The sequence below is a fragment of the Cricetulus griseus genome (genome assembly GCF_003668045.3).
Source record: "Cricetulus griseus strain 17A/GY chromosome 1 unlocalized genomic scaffold, alternate assembly CriGri-PICRH-1.0 chr1_1, whole genome shotgun sequence".
Lineage (NCBI taxonomy): Eukaryota > Metazoa > Chordata > Mammalia > Rodentia > Cricetidae > Cricetulus > Cricetulus griseus.
The window spans coordinates 10,417,731-10,435,584 of NW_023276807.1; the positions used below are offsets into that span (position 1 = coordinate 10,417,731).

Sequence of the window (17,854 nt, forward strand, 5' to 3'; positions counted from 1 at the left end):
GGATATAGTTTTTGAGACAAGTTTAAAAAGTCAGACTACTTTGTAAATCCATCTAAAATCCTTTATTGGGACCACATGTGTGCTATTCAGAGAGACTCTGGGTGGTTCCTTCTCTATTGTGCTGTGACCTGCATAGGCTTTCAGCGCCTTGGAGAGAACTTGCGTCACCAGAAACTGGAAATAGAGTTACTGACCTTTGAAGCTGTGTCTTGTGAACTTTATCCTGGGGTGTGATGTTCTGGATCCTTCCCAGAAGACCCTCTACAGAAACATGATGTGGGTAACCTTCTAGAGCATGACCTCTGTAAGAAGAATGTGAATACCAGAATAGTGAATATGGCTCAGAAGTCCCAGGTGATATATAAGAAGTCAAGTTGTAGAGGAAACCTTGTGAAGTATGTCCTCTATGGCACAAAAATGGATAGCCAGAGCATTGAAGATGGCTACAAAAGTCCCAGAAGAAGTCAAGTAATAGAGATATTTTCAACATAAGTGAGGAAACCATCTGTGAAGACTCTAGATTGTGTTTCGAACAAGAAAACTTCTGCACTGTGTGTGAATGCTCATTTGTCATTTATCCCCAAACTTGCCCTTCAGAACTCATACAGACACCAAAGAATATGATTATGAGGAAAATGGAGCAAAATGTGGTTGTGATGGCAAATCTTGCTTGTCAATTTGAGACACCTGGGAAGAGGGAACTTAATTGAAGAATCGCTTTCTTTAGATTGGCCTGTGAGCATGTCTGTGGGGCACTGGGATTGTTGGTTGGTAAGGGAGGGCCCAGCCCACAGTGGGTTGTACTATCTCTGGACAGGTTGGCCTGTGTTATATAGAAAAACATGCTGAGTAGACCACAAGAAGCAAGCCAGTTGACAGTGTTCCTCCGTGGTTTCTGCTTAAAGCTCCTGCTTTGAGTTCCTGCTCTGACTTCCTTTAATAATGATTGTAACCTGGAAATAAAGCCAATTAAATACTTTCTATCCCTAGTTGCATTGGTCCTGATGTTTATCAGAGCACCAAAAACCAAACTAGAATTCTGGAAAACTTTAACTTATTTCCAGTGCTTCCAGAAGCAAAGAAAGAGTACACATTGGAGATACTCTGTAAAGGTAAGCAATGTGATAGTTTTCAGTTTCCTTGGTTCTCTTAGAAATCATACAAGGACCCATGCTGAAGAGAATCCTTATGAATATAAGCCATATAGACAAGGCTTCAGCTACTAAACTACTCCTCAGCTCCATGAAAGTACTCACATTGGAATGGAACCTTCTACATGTAAGCAGTGTGGGAGAAATTTCAGTTATTCTATTTTCTATAAAAATATGCATGAATGTACATGGCAGAGAAACCTCATGAACAAACAAGAAACCCAACCATCAACAAAACCTGCAGGAAAACTTTCCAGTGTTCTTTTTTCTTCTGATGCACAAAAGAATTTTCAAAGAAGAGAAATCTACATGTAAGCACTGTGGGGCAACCTTCAATCATTTTAGTACTGTTGAAGTGCACAAAAAAGCTCACATTGAAGAGACATCATATGTGTGTAGGAAAGCCTCAATTTTTTTATCTTAAAAAATAAGAGGACTCATACCTATAGCATGTGGGACAGCTATACAATCTTCACAATTCTAGCACATACAAGAATTTAATGGAAAGGACTTGTTTCCATTCAGATTATAGGAAGGCCTCAAATAATGTTAGTTTAACTGAGAAACAATAGTACAGCATTGAGAGAATGTTATTGAAGATATGAAGAAGTCTTAATTAGCACTCATGTAAAAATGCATACTGGGTCAAAATCTTGTGGATGCAAAATATCACAAATGTTTATAGATTGTTAGGGATTATGTTGACTTAGTAAATTAGTGGTTGTAGATTCTCCTCCAATAACCATAACTTCACTAGCACTGAGTAGTTCTCTAGGTTTCCAGTGCCAGATATGGCTTCTCTCTTGTTGAGTGGGTCTTAAGTTCAGTTAGAGAGTTGATGGTTACCACCAAGTTATTTGTACCACTCATAGACCCTTATGGTTATTATACCATGGCAGTTGTGGTTCATGTGCATCATAGATGTGTAGGACTGTTAATTGCTTCCTTCCTTTGGAAGCTTGCTTGGTTTCTTCTGGTACCATGAAAGCTAAGAAGGATATTTTGATTGCTTTCTGTTTGGTGCTATAAAAGTAAGGTAGAACAGACTCATTTACTGTAATTGTGGATATGGTTCGATTCTTTCATTTATTTTTATTTTTTATTATTGTTACTTTTTATTTAAATTATTTAATTACTGCTCATATTTACATATCCATACCCCCATTCCCTCACCCTCCCATCCTTCCATGTTCCCCACCCCTCCAACCCATCCCCAGACTCCTCCCCAGGGATAGTGAGGCCCACCACCAGGGACCTTCAAAGTCTGTCATATCGTTTGGGGCAGGGCCTAGGCCCTCCTTGCTGTATCTGGGCTGCAACAGTATCCCTCCGTGGGGAATGGGCTCCCAAAGTCCATTTGTGCTCTAGGGATGAAGACTGGCTCCACTGTTAGAGGTCCCATAGACTGTCTTGGCCTCCTAGATGGCACCCACATTCAGAGGGCTTGGTTTGGTCCAATGCTGTTTCCCTAGCTTTATATCTCCATGCTCTCACTAGGTCAGGTCCACTGTTTCTGCAGCACCGACTTGGCTTCTTTGCTCATCTCTCCTTCCTCACCACAATTGGATTCCAGGTATATGGTGTGTGCTTAGCTGTGGGTGCCTGTTTCTGCTCTGAACAGCTACTGGATGGAGGCTCTAGGAATGGTAACCAAGGTAGACACCAATCTCATTATAGGGGAAGGGCATCAATAGCATCTTCACCACCACTGCTTGGATTTTTAGTTGGGGTCATCCCTGTGGATACCCTAACATTTCCCCTGTGCCAGACCTCTCTCCATACCTGTATTGTCTCCCTCTATCAAGGCATCTCCTTTCTTGCCCCCCTCTATTCCTTCCCTCTCTCAGGCCTTCCCTCTCTCAGGCCTCTTGTTCTCCTCCCCCCTCCCCTTCTTCCCTTCCCACCTCCTTCCTCTCCACTCACGCCACATGATTCCACTTTGTCCAGGGGTTCTCATCCCCCTCCCATGATTTTTTATTTTTATTTTTATCTCCTCCCTGTTTTCATTTCTTTTGAATGAGTTACTTGACATTTTAAAAATTTCATTTTGATGTGTGTATACGCTATTATTACTGTTTGTATAGCATTTTCAGTGATTTCTCTAGGTATTACTTGTCATATTTAACACTTTGAATAAAGTGTAGAAATATGGCTCCATGTGAATTCATTTTTTAACTTGAAAATTTCATAGATGTATACAATACATATTAATCTTATCCAATCCCCACTCCCTTCTGCTAACTCTTCCACTCCCTCCCTTATATATATATCCCTTCAAGTTTCAAGTCCTCCATATATATATCTATATCTATATATCTATATCTATATATAGACATATATAGATATATATGTATAGATACAGATATCCACTAAACCAAGAGCTACCCATTTACATATGGCTATGGGGTTAGCCACTGAGGGCATGGAAAACCTGCCAATGGCCACTCTTTTGAAAAAGTGACTCTCCCTCTCATAGCAGCAATTAACTGCCAGTAGATCTTTGGCTAGGAGTGTGGCCTTGGGAATTCCTCCCACCTCAGTGTTGGAATTTTGAACTAGCTTGGTCTTGTTCCGATAACCATAGTTCTTGAGTTCATGTGTTCAACACTTTTATCGTGAGGATAGCATTTTGCAGTACTCTTCTTCACCCTCTGGCTCTTATATTCTTCTTGCCATCTCTTTCATGATATTCCCTGAGCACTCAAAAATCACATATTTTCAGCACTTGGAACAGGTATGAGTTTTTGCATTAGCTACTACCTACTGCAGTAAGAAGCTTCTCTGCCCAAGACAACACCAAGAGGTTCCTCCCTTTGGCATAATACTTTCCTAGTGCCAAACATGAAAATCCCTTCTATGAATCAGATCTCAAATCCAATCAAGACAACAGTTGGTTATTCCCACAAACACCCTTGCCATTATTGTTCCATTGTATACATCTGCCTACTAGGTCCGATTTGTAGTATGCAGAGTCCAGGATTGTATAAGACCATTGATGTCATTTCTTCCCCAGAAGCCTGGATAGCACCGTTTGGCACTGAAAGCTAGCCAGCAGGGAAACAAGTTGATTCCTCTGTGTCCTGTAATCAAAATATGATGTCTTCAGCAGAGTGTTACTGCCTAGTTATGGTGGTCAACTGAAAGTGATGGCAATAGCCTGTATGTCTTTGGATATTCCATGCCTAACACTCAGATTTTCATTTAATGACCCATCTTTTCTGGGGCATGTTTGTTCATACAGGATACTTTTGTTCAAGTTTTGTTGTTGTTGTGATACTCTTTTTTTAAAATATTAAGAATCTTTTATGAGTGCTTTGTCTGCATGTGCACATATGTACCACATATATGTTTGGTTCCCATGGAGCTCAAAACAGAGCACCAGATTAATGGACCTGGAAATATGGATGGATTTGAACCATTTCTGGATTCTGGGAACTGAACTTGAGTCTTGCAAGAGCAACAAGTGTTTCTATGTCTAAGGCCCCCATTGTTGTATTCTTGATTAGCTCACATTCCAGTGGGATTTCATAATATTTGTACATCTTTAGTTTTGGTTAATTTATCACATCCCTCTTTGCATTCCTTTGAAGTTCTTTTACTTTTACCCACTTACAATTGCCATAATAGATTCAGATTAATGCTTCCTTATTCTAAGATTTTGTCTTTGGTTAGCCACTATTCCTTTGAACATTGCCTTTATTCTTTCCCTTTGATTTTGATTAGGTAGATAACAGACCTTCTCATTTTCATCTTTATGCCTTTTCCTCTTTCAGTTTTCCACCTTAACTGTGTTCTTGATAAAGGTGATTTTCTCAGATCTGTTTGTTCCATTTTGCTAGTTGTCTCTTCTGACTTTATCTGTTAACTTGTCCACTGAGCCTTGTTGTTTATAAAATTTTAATGATATTAGTTTAATTTTGTGATTATATTTTAAAAGTTGTTTTTCTTGTGTTTTTGTGTCTGTATTTAAATACATTTATTTTCAAATTTCTGTTTAATAGTGTTGTACTCTGAAATTTGGGGGTATCTAATTCAGTTTTTATACTTTTAACCTCTTATTAAATTTGTATTGCTTCTAACATAATTTGTGATTTGAAATGGGAGATCATTTTCAACAGGACTGTTTCTGTTTTAGTTCTTGCCTGGGTTGAGAGTGTTGTCTCCAGAGAAGTTTGGCCAGGATCACACATTTATGTGTCCAACCTGGAATAAACTTTGACTTTTATTTTCTTTTAATACTAAGAATTCCACAAAGAAGAATTTCCTGAGTATTTTAGCAAGTGACAATTTCTGTAGGCTGACCTTCGAACAGTGAATAGCTTAGTGGCTTTATGTGGACTATTTTAGTCTTTTTAGGATATTTTGTGGCATCCTTTTCTAGGCTACTGAGACTGACAAACCCAACATGACTATTTATTAAGAGACATCCCTTACAAATTATTGTACATTTTGTCATACATTTAAAGTGGCCTTATCAGGCGGTGGTGCATGCCTCTTATCCTAGCACTTGGGAGGCAAAACAGGTGGATCTCTTAGTTTGAGGCCAGCCTGGTCTACAGAGTGAGTTTTAGGACAGCCCAGTCTATATGAGAAACCCTGTCTTGTAAAACCAAAATAAATAAATAAAAAGTGACTTCACACTTTATGTTCAATATGCCTAAGTGTGATTTTGGTGAATGATTTCATATTTCTAGAAATGGAAGTCTGTTTACTTACTTACTTGTGGGCTATGAACTTCCCGAGGGCATAGACAGTGCCAAATTCATCATTGCTTTCTCAGCACCTATTGCATATACGAACCAGACAATAAATGTTTGTGGAGCCAGGTGGTGGTGTGCGCCTTCAATCCCAGCCCTCAGGAGGCAGAGGCAGGCAGATCTCTGTGAGTTCGAGGCTAGCTTGGTCTACAGAGTGAGTTCCAGGACAGCCAAGGCCACACAGAGAAACATGAAAAAGTCTGTGTAGTGAATAAAATGCTGTTCACAAGAGATTTAATTGTAAGTGTGAAAACTAGAATAAACCCAAAAGTCCAATAACAAGGAATCAGTGTATCTGCTTAAAAGTAAGTGATTATTACTCGTGCAATACTTTTTTTAGCCAGAAAATCATGATCTGGAGAACTGCAATATAAGATTTAAAGATACTAAATATTAAGTAAAGGTAAGATGTATTCAGTTTAACTTTAAAGTATGATACCTCTAAAATGTGCATAGCAAAATAAAAAACCTGAGGGAGGGAGGAAAACAGGGAGGGAGAGAGAGAGAGAGAGAGAGAGAGAGAGAGAGAGAGAGAGAGAGAGAATGAGAATGGCCAGAGGTCAACACTGGGAGTCCTATATTGCTGTCCATCAGTTTTGAGGTCCAGTCTTTCTCTTTCTGAATCTTGGGTTCATTGATTGGGTAGGCTGTCTGACAAGTGAGCTCCTGGAATCTGCCTTTCCTTGCCCTCTCCCAGCTCCAGTACTGGAATTAAAAACACATGCCTCTAGGCCAGCCTTTTACTTGGGTACTGGGGATCTGAACTCATGTTTACATAGTGGGCATTACTGACTGAGCTATCTTTCTAGTCTTACTCCTTATTTTGTCAACTTGCTATAGTGTAGTTTTTATAATAATGACAATATTAACAGGGAAAAATTATTAGTGTCCTTAAAAGCTTTTAGATTTTAATAGACTGAAAGTTGAAAAAACATAAAAATTCCAGAATTAGTTTTTATTATTAAAATATTTTCAGACTTTTATATGAAAACACAGAAAAAGATCTTTCTGATACTCAGCGACATCTTGCTAAGAAAAAATATGAGCTACAGCTTACTCAGGAGAAAATTATGTGCTTGGATGAAAAAATTGGTAAGTTTTTTTTCTGATACTGCCTTTTATTTTTCTTAAGTATGTTAGAAAATTCATTTTTCTTTCCTTATAATATATGTAAATTTAGGAAGAGGCCCTAAGCCTTAAGTTTATGAATAAGATAAATGGAAAATGCATTTTTATTTGGCTGCAACAGTTTTAAAGCATGTTTAGAACCACACATGCTTAGTTACAACTTGAATTTGTCAGTGAATGATGCAGTAGCCCCCTTTTTCTTTATGATCATTACTTGTAATCCGAAACTATTTGTGTAATATGGCAGCTTACTCAGAGCAATAGAAAGGAATTGTAATGTATATGTATTTCCACTTTGGGTAGAAAACATTCACATATTTAGTTGTATCTATAATAGTATCTGAATTTACAAAAAAGTTTACTTTGATAAAAATTCCCATTTGTGTTGGTGTGATCACATCACACATCTTATTCTTCTTAGAAGCAACAGACAATTTTTTTTTTAGTATTTGGAATTCTCAGGAAAAAAAATAGTCTTTCCCAGAGAAGAACACACTAATTGGTTATCCAATACTACAACCCTGAAAACATACATACAAGGAACACTATGTGGTCTGAGCAAGTTGTATTTAAATACTTATACACATACATGTATATAGAAACAATGAAAGAAAAAGAGGCCATGAATTTGAAACTAAGCAAAGGGCTACATGGGAGGGATTGAGGGGAAGAAAGGAAAAGGGGGGGGGTTGACATAATTGTAATTTTAAAAAGTAACAAAACACTTAAAACCTCTTGTTGTTTAGTAAACATTAGCATGAGTAACTAGGTAGGTAGAATTGTTCTACTGGTTGAAACAATAAATATTCAAAGAGAAATATGGAAGATAATATTTAGTGATATTTTAACATGAAGTCTCCTAGGGACAGGGTGGGGGGCACAGAGAATATAGAGAAGAGAATTCAAGACAAAGTAAAAGAAACCAAAGAAGTAGGAAGAAAACCCAGAAGTTACTCTATTTGGAAGGTAGGAAAGAAAGGTGCTTTAAAGCAGAGGATATGATTTCTTATCAGATACTTTTGGAAAATTAAATAATATAGGCTAAAAATTATCAATAAACTTCATCACACTAGCAGTTTTTTGCTAATAGTGACCCCCAAAACTTGAAGTATTATTTGTGGAAGAGGCAGTGAGTTTAAGAATGAATGAGAAGTCAAATAAAAGTGGGAAAGAACAGAAAAGTCTCTTGAGACTTTTTTATATATGTGCACTACATATATATTTTTATACACATAAAACATGTATATTAAATATGCAATATTGTATGTCACATTTGTTCCAAAAGGTATGTTTATAATCCCTGAAGCAAGGTCAGGAAAGCAGTGGAGACCAACTTCCACTTTTTATTGGAAATGTGAGGATTGTGGGATGACCACCAGTAGTCTTTATGATAGGCTGGGGAGTATGTATGTGTATATGCTTATATATGTTTCATTTTTAATATTTTCATTAGAATAAACTCATACTAGAAAGTCTGCAAAATAAAGAGTTGTGCTAGACTTTTGAGAAATTTTGTACTCTTTACTGAAGAAGGCTATTTGTAGCTGACTTTGGAGATCAGCCCTCAGTTAGTATCAGAGTAAGCAAAAAAATCCACAAAGGGCCAGGCGTTGGTGGCGCACGCCTTTAATCCCAGCACTCGGGAGGCAGAGGTAGGCGGATCTCTGTGAGTTCAAGGCCAGCCTGGTCTCCAGAGCGAGTGCCAGAATAGGTCCAAAGCTACACAGAGAAACCCTGTCTCGAAAAACCAAAAAAAAAAAAAAAAAAAAAAATCCACAAAGGTGGCATGAAGTAAACTTCTTAGGAAATATTTTTTTTCTCTTTCTTGGTGCTAGACTTTTCTGAGGGGGGGGAATAAGGAAACACAGACACTTTCTGATGATAACTTTCTCTTTACTTCATCTTGAAAAAAAATTCTCTCTGAAAAAATCTCTCTTGCTTTTCTACACAGCTTCTTAATTAGCTCTATAGCTCTCCTCCCCGTGCTCTACTGAGCAGCTTCTCTAATTAGCTCTACATCTTTCTCTTTGCTCTCTCCTCCTCTCTCTCTGCCCTGCCACTGCTGTTCCCTATGTTGCTGCTCCTCCCTCTGCCACTGCTGTCTGCTGCCTCTCCTTCTCTCACAGCCAGACTCTGGACAATTATAAGTTACATTTTCAGGGCCTGACTAATTCTCAAAACCCAAGATAAGTCACATAGTTTCTCTTAGGCTAGGAATGTTGCACGCACGTTGACTGGCCAGTGAGCAGCAGTGGCCTTGCACGAAACTCTAAGTTGATGAGGGTTCCCAGACAGAAAATGACATTGGAATTCAAGACTTAGCAATAATAATTAGCTGAACCTTGAGTGGTAGGGAGTATGTGCAGATCAAAGTTGCTTTAAGCTCTGGTCTTGAATCAGTAAAATATTTGTCTTCAGGGGCAACCAGCCTGCTTTGAATCGCTCTGAAGTCTAAAGTTAGCTGTCAGTGCAAAAGTCTGTCTTTGTGACTGAGAATCCTGTCAGTCTGAGTAATGTTAAATATCCTAGTATTATTTCTATTCATCAGAATTACACAGCTAGGTAGAAATCATCTTCCTGATTATCCACAGCTATATGTTTTCCCAGTAAGTATAAAACACACCACCAAAGGGCTGTGGAAAGAACTCCACAGCTGTTCTTATTGGGGAAGTAAGCAGTGGCACCTGAGAAAGCTACAGAATGGAACTACCAGTCATCCTAAGTGGGTCAACGTGTTAAATACTAGTTGTCACTGCTGTACATTCCCACGCAGCTATTTTTTTCTGAGAATTCCAGATGTTAGAAATAATTTTGTCTTCCACAAGCCTAACAAAAATGTACCTGGTACTTTTAAGAAGAGGAAGATATGATCATATCAACATACATAGATAATTTTATCCATGTGATTTTCTTTGTAATCTGAAACAATTAGAAGATAGCAATAGCAAGAATCCAGCATACCTGCAATTCCAGAACTTAGGAGGTTGAAGTAGGAGGATCTTGAGTTCCAGGCCAGTCTGGACTGCATAACATGTCCCAAGCCTGTCAGGGCTATATCATGAGACCCTGACTCAAAACCAAACAAAACAAAAATCCAAACAAACAAAATACTGTACTTATTAGAATTTTTAAGAAACAGATATTTATACTTTCTTTTCCTGTTGCTGTGCTAAAGTACTTAGTCAAAACAAACTTAAGGGAGGAAGGATTTATTTTAGTTTACAATTAAAATTACAGTTCATCATGGCAGGAAAGTCAAAACAGCAGAAGCTTAGAGTAGCTAGTCACACATAATGTCTGCAACCAGAAGAAAGCAACAGAGATATGTGTGCTGCTCAGTTTGCTTTCCCTACTTTTTATACACAGCCCAGGACCTACTTACTGCCTTCTATGTTCCCACCTCCTATTAAGAAATGCCTTTCTACATCAATTAATGTAATAAAGGTAATCCCATATAAGCATGCCAAGAGAGCATTCTCGAAAGTGGTTCTAGATTCTGTCATGTTGACAACACTATGATAGCTAGATAATTGATTGATTTTTTCCAGTGGAAATATACACAGATATAAAAACACCAAAAGTATGTAGCTTGAGAGGCATTACTGCCTCTGAGAAACACATTGTTAACTACTATTTGATGTAATAGGATGGTATCACCATTTAAGCACTGCACTGGAATGGCTCTTGACAGGGACTAACTCTGTAGTTAGTCCTGGCAACCTGGTCTAGCAGAGTTCTCCTTGGCAGAGAACTAGAAGAGTAGTTGCTAAATGCTGGCATGTGACATAGTCTTCTAGAAGCTAACAAAGATCATTGGAGCCAGACTTGCTGAAGGTTTATGCCAGGTAATTTTGTGCTTTTAAAGCATTGACCTCTAGAACAAAGTTCTCATCCACTGTGGATTAGAATTACTGTGGGGTGTGGGACACAGTGTGCTTGCCAAAATACAAGTTGCCATGTCCACTATCAGAATTTATGATTCAGTAGGACCATGGAAAGCCTAAAAATTGGTGTTTCTGATAGAGTTGGGTGACAAACCACAGTTTAAAAAAATCCTGATTTGTATAAATTATTATTCATGCCTTCAACACTGAGATTATTCTCTTCCTTAAGAATTGCTCAAAAATAAAGAAGAATCACAATATTGGGAGACAATTAACTCTAAAGATGATTTAATTGAATATTTGATTAAAATTTGTTGTCAGCTCTATAGTCAACAGTCATTCTAGGCTAGATAGGAGAGGAAGATAATGGAGAAAATCCATAGGTTGGTTTTGATACTCCACCTGTCTCATTCATTCCTCTTCTGAGCTTCCTACCATATAGGTCAGTCTGGATTAGATGTTGATACAGAGCTTTCTTTTGCTATAAATAAAATTGTGATATTACTTTTATGGGCATTTAGAACTTTGTGATTCACTATGGTTTGTAATCACAAACAAAAACATTTGGGTTATGATACTCTTAAGTGATTAGATAATATAGGACAACTAGTTGGAAAATATTTCAATCTGATGAATTGGAAAAAATATTTTATCTTGATTAAAACATCTTTATGATTATTTAGATAATTTTACAAGGCAAAGTATTGCACAGCGAGAAGAAATCAGCATTCTTGGTGCAACCCTCAATGATCTGGCTAAAGAAAAAGAATGCCTGCAAGCATGTTTGGATAAAAAGTCCGAGAATATTGCATCCCTTGGAGAGAGTTTGGCAATGAAAGTATGTTCTGAGAACTGGTAGACAAGATATGCTTAAATGAAATGTTTAAATATTAAACTGTGGGTTACTTGACTCTGAATAAAAAAATAGGATTTTCTCAGATTTTCCTAGAAAACCAAAACTTTAAAATCTGATGTTGAAATGTTTAAGCAGGTTTTAGAAAGCATGCATGTAAATTTACTAGCTAATGCTTTTCTATCATGAATTAATGATTCATGTTTCCATTAAAACTGCCTTTGTGATTGTAAACTAGGAACACTTTTGGTTTTTTTGAGACAGGTCTCACTGTGTAGCCCTGGCTAGCCTAGAACTCAGTATGTAGACCAGGCTGGCCTCAACTGCCATCTGTAGTAGTCCCACTTTGCAGCACCAATCTGTAGGAGTCCATCTTTGGTCTCCAATATCTATTAACCCATCTTTGTGGGGCTTCAGTCATATCCAGCTGATTTGCCTGGTTTGTACCTGAGTGGGGGAGGAGTGTGCAAGAAAATACTAAGGAAAAGATAGAGACACAGAATAGAGTCAGGAGGGCAATCCGGTGAATACTGAATGCCCCAAGTTTATTCTTCAACATTCTTATATACCACAACCAAAAAGAGGAAAATGGAAAAAGACTTCTTTATCATGATACAAGGAAGAAACAGACTTTCTTCCTTAATTCTCCAAACATTTAGTAACCATGCCTTGAGGGTTAAGAGTAACCACACCTTAGACCAAGTCTCTTATTATTTAGATAACATCCACACCCAAGACCAAACATTCTACAATAGCTATGCCTTAGAACTTTAGGTCTTATGATTTTGACCTTGGAAGAGTAAGCATAGTTTTGAACTCTTTGACCTTAAGTCAAGATGAATTGAAGCCATTTTTATGAACCCTGACAATTCTCACTTCTGAATTTAATTAATTACCTGTGCTTCTGCCACAGGACAGAAGACTGTCTGTCTTAGGTTCATTCTGTGAACTGCATTATGTTTCATTTACATGGATGACTAAGATGCAAATCCATTTCAAAATCAAGAAATTTAAGGTTTTATGATACATCCATCCTTTGAAGGGAAAATAATCCATAAGGCAGCATTAGTGAGCTAAAAGTGATTGCCAAGCATAATGATACATGCTGGTAAAGCTGGAAAGGTAGAGACATAAAGGTCTCTATAAGCTTAAGGACAGCCTGGTCTACATAGCAAGATCCAGGATAGTGAGAGCTACAGAGATTCTTGTCTCAAAAAACTCAAAAGGATAACTGAACTAACAAATGTCATTAGAGAGTAGGAATCAATACATTCTGTAGTTTAATATAGAGAGGCAGAAATAGGCTCATCTGGAGAACTCTACATTAGAGTGAACAAGGTGATCCCCCACCCCTAATCTTAGCTTTTATTTTAAAGGTTTTATTTTTATTTATGTGTTTGTGTCTGTGTTTGTGTGTGAGTATGTGCAAGTGTGTATGGGTGCCTGAGGAAGCCAGAACATATGTTGGATTCCCTAGAACTGGAGTTATATACAGTTGTGAGCCACCTGACACAGTTGCTAGGAATCAAACTCTGGTCCTCTGGAAGAGCAGCAAGTGTTCTTTACTATTGAGCCATATTGCCAGCCCCTGGTAATTGTAGGTTTTTCTTTGTTTGTTTGTTTGTTTGTTTTTAGTTTTTTAAGACAGGATTTTTCTGTGTAACAGTCCTAGCTGTCCTAGAACTCACTTTGTAAACCAGGCTGGCCTCAAACTCATAGAGAGCCACTTCACCTGCCTCTGCCTCCAGAGTGCTGGAATCCCAAGTGCTGGGATGAAAGGTATGAGCCACCACTGCCCAGCAGTAATTCTAGTTTTAAGAAATGTTTTATTTCTTGGTATCAATTAATTTTAGAAAACAGAATAGCAAGCTCATAGATTTTTGAGTGAGAAAAGCCAGAATTGGAAAGTTTTAGATTTTTTTCCCTACAAGTGTGTTTTAACAGTTCACATGAATGTATATCCATCAATGGAAGAACATACTCAGGTTGTACAGGAATATTAAACTTTCTTTCTATTTTTAGGAATATTAAATTTCCCAAATGTTGTTAGGTTTGAAGAATGGAAGTATTAGGGTTATACTAAAAAATATTGTCTGGGAGGATATATTACTGGGTTCTAGTTAATAATTTTTGCCCTTGATATTTTATAATGTTCCTATAGAATCTCACTCTTATAAAATATTTTGATAAAGAAAAGGATATAAACCCTGTTTAGAGTTAGAAAGCATATCCATGCTTAATCAAGTAGTGACTTTCAAGGCACTAGATGTTCAGGGAAGTTTTCAAAATTCATTTTTTAAAAAGAAGACATTGTAACTTACTTAAAGTCTGTATAAAGTGCCTTTTTTACTTTTTAAAAATTAAAATTGTATGTGTGATGTATATGTGCATACATGTTCATATATGTGTGTACCTTAGGTTTTGAGTCTCTCACTGAACCCGAAGTGACCAATTTGGTTAGTGGCTGGTTGTCAAGCCTTAGGGATCCTCATGTCTCCACATTTCAGTGCTGGGATCACAGGTGTGCACCTTATGTGGCTGCTGAGGATACAACTCAAGTCCTCATGCTTGTACAGCAAGCACTTTACAGAGCGAGCCACCTTCCCAGATCCCCAAATATTCCATTTTAATGTGTGTGTGTGTGTGTGTGTGTGTGTGTGTGTGAGAGAGAGAGAGAGAGAGAGAGAGAGAGAGAGAGAGAGAGAGAGAGAGAGAGAGAGGTTTTCTTCCAGGAGTTTGTTAATCATACTCTGGACAAATATATTTGGTCATACTGTCACAAAGAGAGTCATTCTATCAAAGAGCAGAAGGTAAAAATACTCTAGTGGGGCACATGAAGATAGTGTATGCTCACTCAGAGGTTTTAAAGGTGTGATAATAGTATCAAAGGCAATATATTAAAATCCATTCCAGACTTTACTAATTCCACTATTTCTATTTTTTCACAACAGCTTGGAAATATATTGGGGCAAATGGTTAGAGTTAATATTGATAATAGAAATAATATACTCAGCTATTTTTTCTAAGAGATAAACTTAGTTGCCAATAGTTCTATATGTAGGATTGAAGTTAGTAAGGAGCACACCAATTGGTTATCCAATACCAAATGTCATCCCTGAAAACATACATGCACATAACATTATACATACTTAGCAATTAGTATTTATGTGTCTAGGAATATTTGTCTGTATATATATACATGCATACTTGTGACAACAATAAAGAGCTGACGAATTTGAAAGAGAGCCTTGGGAGACCTTGGAGTGAGGAAAGTAAAGGGAAAAATGACACAATTGTATTGCATTGTATTATAATCTCAAAAATAAATAATAAAAAGTAAATTTAGTTACATATTATTCACTTTCCCAAGTTGTATAACATGAGGAACATATGGAAGTAAATTAGTACTATTTAGTGTATAGTATTTTAATGCCAAACCATGGTGGTTATGGAGTCTTGTATAGCTAATTTCACAAATCTTTTTTTTGTTTTGTTTTTTTTTGTTTTTTTTTTTTGAGACAAGGTTTCTCTGTATTGCTCTTTGGAGGTTGTTCTGGAACTCGCTCTGGAGACCAGGCTGGTCTCAAACTCACAGAGATCCACCTGCCTCTGCCTCCAAAATGCTGGGATTAAAGTCATGCACCACCAACACCTGGCCATTTCACAAATCTTTTAACACAGTATTAGTTACATGATCTCATAACTACATCAAGGAGTATCCTTTCCTTTAATGAATACATTAACTTTATCCAGCACAATGTACACATTGATTATAGGCTTTAGAGAGCAGAGAAGAACATGGCATAATTTTTAATACCAAATGAAAATCATGGGGGGCAATTTCTTTTTATTCTTTCAGATTTGGTAGAAATGATTTTAAATAATTTTAACCTAATATTTGCTTTAATTTTAAGGAAAAGACCATTTCAGGCATGAAGAATATCATTGCTGAGATGGAACAGGCATCAAGGTAAATCATTCAAAAATACTTGAGCACTTACTGGAGGCAAAATGCTATGTATGTGTGATACAAGGAGACTGAAAATCAAGAGGCTTATGTGTCAGTAACTCTGATGTTCAACAGAGGCTTAGGTTGGCTTGGGAAATAAAGGAGAGGATTATATTCACCAGGTGAAATAAGGGGAGGGGCTTCTAAAGCAGAAATAATAGTAAAGAACCACAGTTTGTGTTCAAAAGCTTCTTGAACTACAAGTAGGTGAGTGTTGTTGAGACCTCAAGTATAAGAGAAGTGAAGGAGGGACTGGACAAATGACTCAGCTGTTACAAACACACTCTGCTCTTGCAGACGACCCAAGTTCGTTCCCAGAACGCTCGTGGTGGCCCAGATAACCCCACTCTTTTGACCTTCAGCAAACACACATATGATACACACACACACACACACACACACACACACACACACACACAGAGGCAAACACTCATACACAGGAAATTAAATCAATCTTGGGGAGAAAAAAGAAGTGAAGGAAGGAGAAACCAAACATGTGAAAAGGCCTGTACAATACACAGGTTAGTCTTGATTTTCATCCTTTGGATAGTAAAGACTATTAAAAATTTTAAGTTTCAAAGATTTTTTATTGAATTATCCAGGAAGAAAAGGTAGTAAATTAGGGTTTAAGAGAAATAAGAGGAATAGAAGGAATGAGTTCTTTATGATAAGGGCTTTAGGGAAATGTCAGGTTTCCAGATCCTCAATGCATATGACAGGAGGAGTGTTTGGAGGAGCATTTGCTCCTCCAAATTTAAAGAGCCCAGGAGACCTTGTTGACATGTCCAGGAAGCATGAGTCTGAGATGTTAACAAGGGGGCTAATCATGGAGACAATGATTCTGTGATTTACATGGTGCTGGGAACAATGTTAGGCAGGATTCTCTAGAGGAACAGAACCAAATAGAGGCTGAATATCCCATCAGTGGCTATCTGCAAGATACAGAGGGAAAAAGAACTCAGTACCTGCCCAGTCCAAAAAGCTGGATGTCTCAGCAGCCTGAGACCAGAGAGGAGCTGGTGTTCATTCTACATGGAATGACTGAAGAAGTTAGAGTCTATGACAGCAGCAGCAGCTGTAGCTGCCCACATTCAGGAAGAAGAGTAGGGAGCCAACACTTTTTTTTTTCCTGGAAAAGCCATTTAGAGGGTACTGCCTACTTTTAGGAAAGGTCTTCCCAAGACCATCACAGACATGTCCAGAGGTATGAGTCAACCATTCTTAATACTTTAACTCCTTTCTTAGCCTGTTGACTCAGGAACCCAAAGTGGCCTGGGGGGATGCCTTAGCTTCTAGATCAATGGAATAGTTCATGTACCTTCTGGATGAATCCCCTGTCTAGAGCCAAAGCTTGTTAGACCAACAGAACATAAAGTTGTGGAACTAGAAAGCAGACATCCATCTAGTGGATAGGTAGGGATAAATGGTGAGTGGTACCATTCTTATTTCCATTTCTTAATTCTCGGACCATGAATCCTGATTAGAGGGAAATAGTACCATATTTTGGACACTGATTCAGAACATATACAGCCTTCTGGAAAACCCTACCCTAGCCCTCTGGGCTATTGCATTTGTTGCTATAACTCCATCTTTAAAAGGCCATTCCACTGTTCTTTCAAGCCAGTTGCTTTTGGATGGTTGAGAACAAGGTAAGATCAGTGGATTCCATAAGCATAAGCCAACTATTGGATATCTTTGGCTGTGAAATGAGTTCCCTGGTCAGAAGTATTGCTATGTGGAATACCACAAAAGAGGATAAGGCGTTTTGTAAGCATTATATGCAGGAAAAATAAATCTATAACCAGAATAAATATCTTATTTCAATAGGACAAAATGCTATCCTTTCCCTGATGTGGGTATTCCAACATAGTAAGAGCCAGCCCCAGTTATCACCAAACCCATTAAGGAAATTCATACTTATAGTTCTATTTCTTTACAACCACTCTTGGTACTAAAATCTTTATTAGGCAGGGTTCTCTAGAGCAGTGGTTCTCAACCTGTGGGTCATGACCCACACAGGTTGGATATCAGATATCCTATATATCAGATATTTACATTATGTTTCATAACAG

General features: G+C 37.7%; 1 protein-coding gene across 14 annotated transcripts in view; it reads left to right on the forward strand.

Annotated features, from left to right (window-relative positions):
* Tsga10 (testis specific 10) overlaps window positions 1–17,854 on the forward strand; it is an 84,564-nt gene that overhangs the window by 41,658 nt on the left and 25,052 nt on the right. For all 14 annotated transcript variants that reach the window (XM_035452735.1, XM_027386825.2, XM_027386822.2 and 11 more), the window contains 3 exons: window positions 6,885–7,000; window positions 11,604–11,758; window positions 15,688–15,743. In XM_035452735.1, the coding sequence (XP_035308626.1) occupies window positions 6,885–7,000; window positions 11,604–11,758; window positions 15,688–15,743 (327 nt within the window). The remainder of the gene's footprint in view (window positions 1–6,884; window positions 7,001–11,603; window positions 11,759–15,687; window positions 15,744–17,854) is intronic.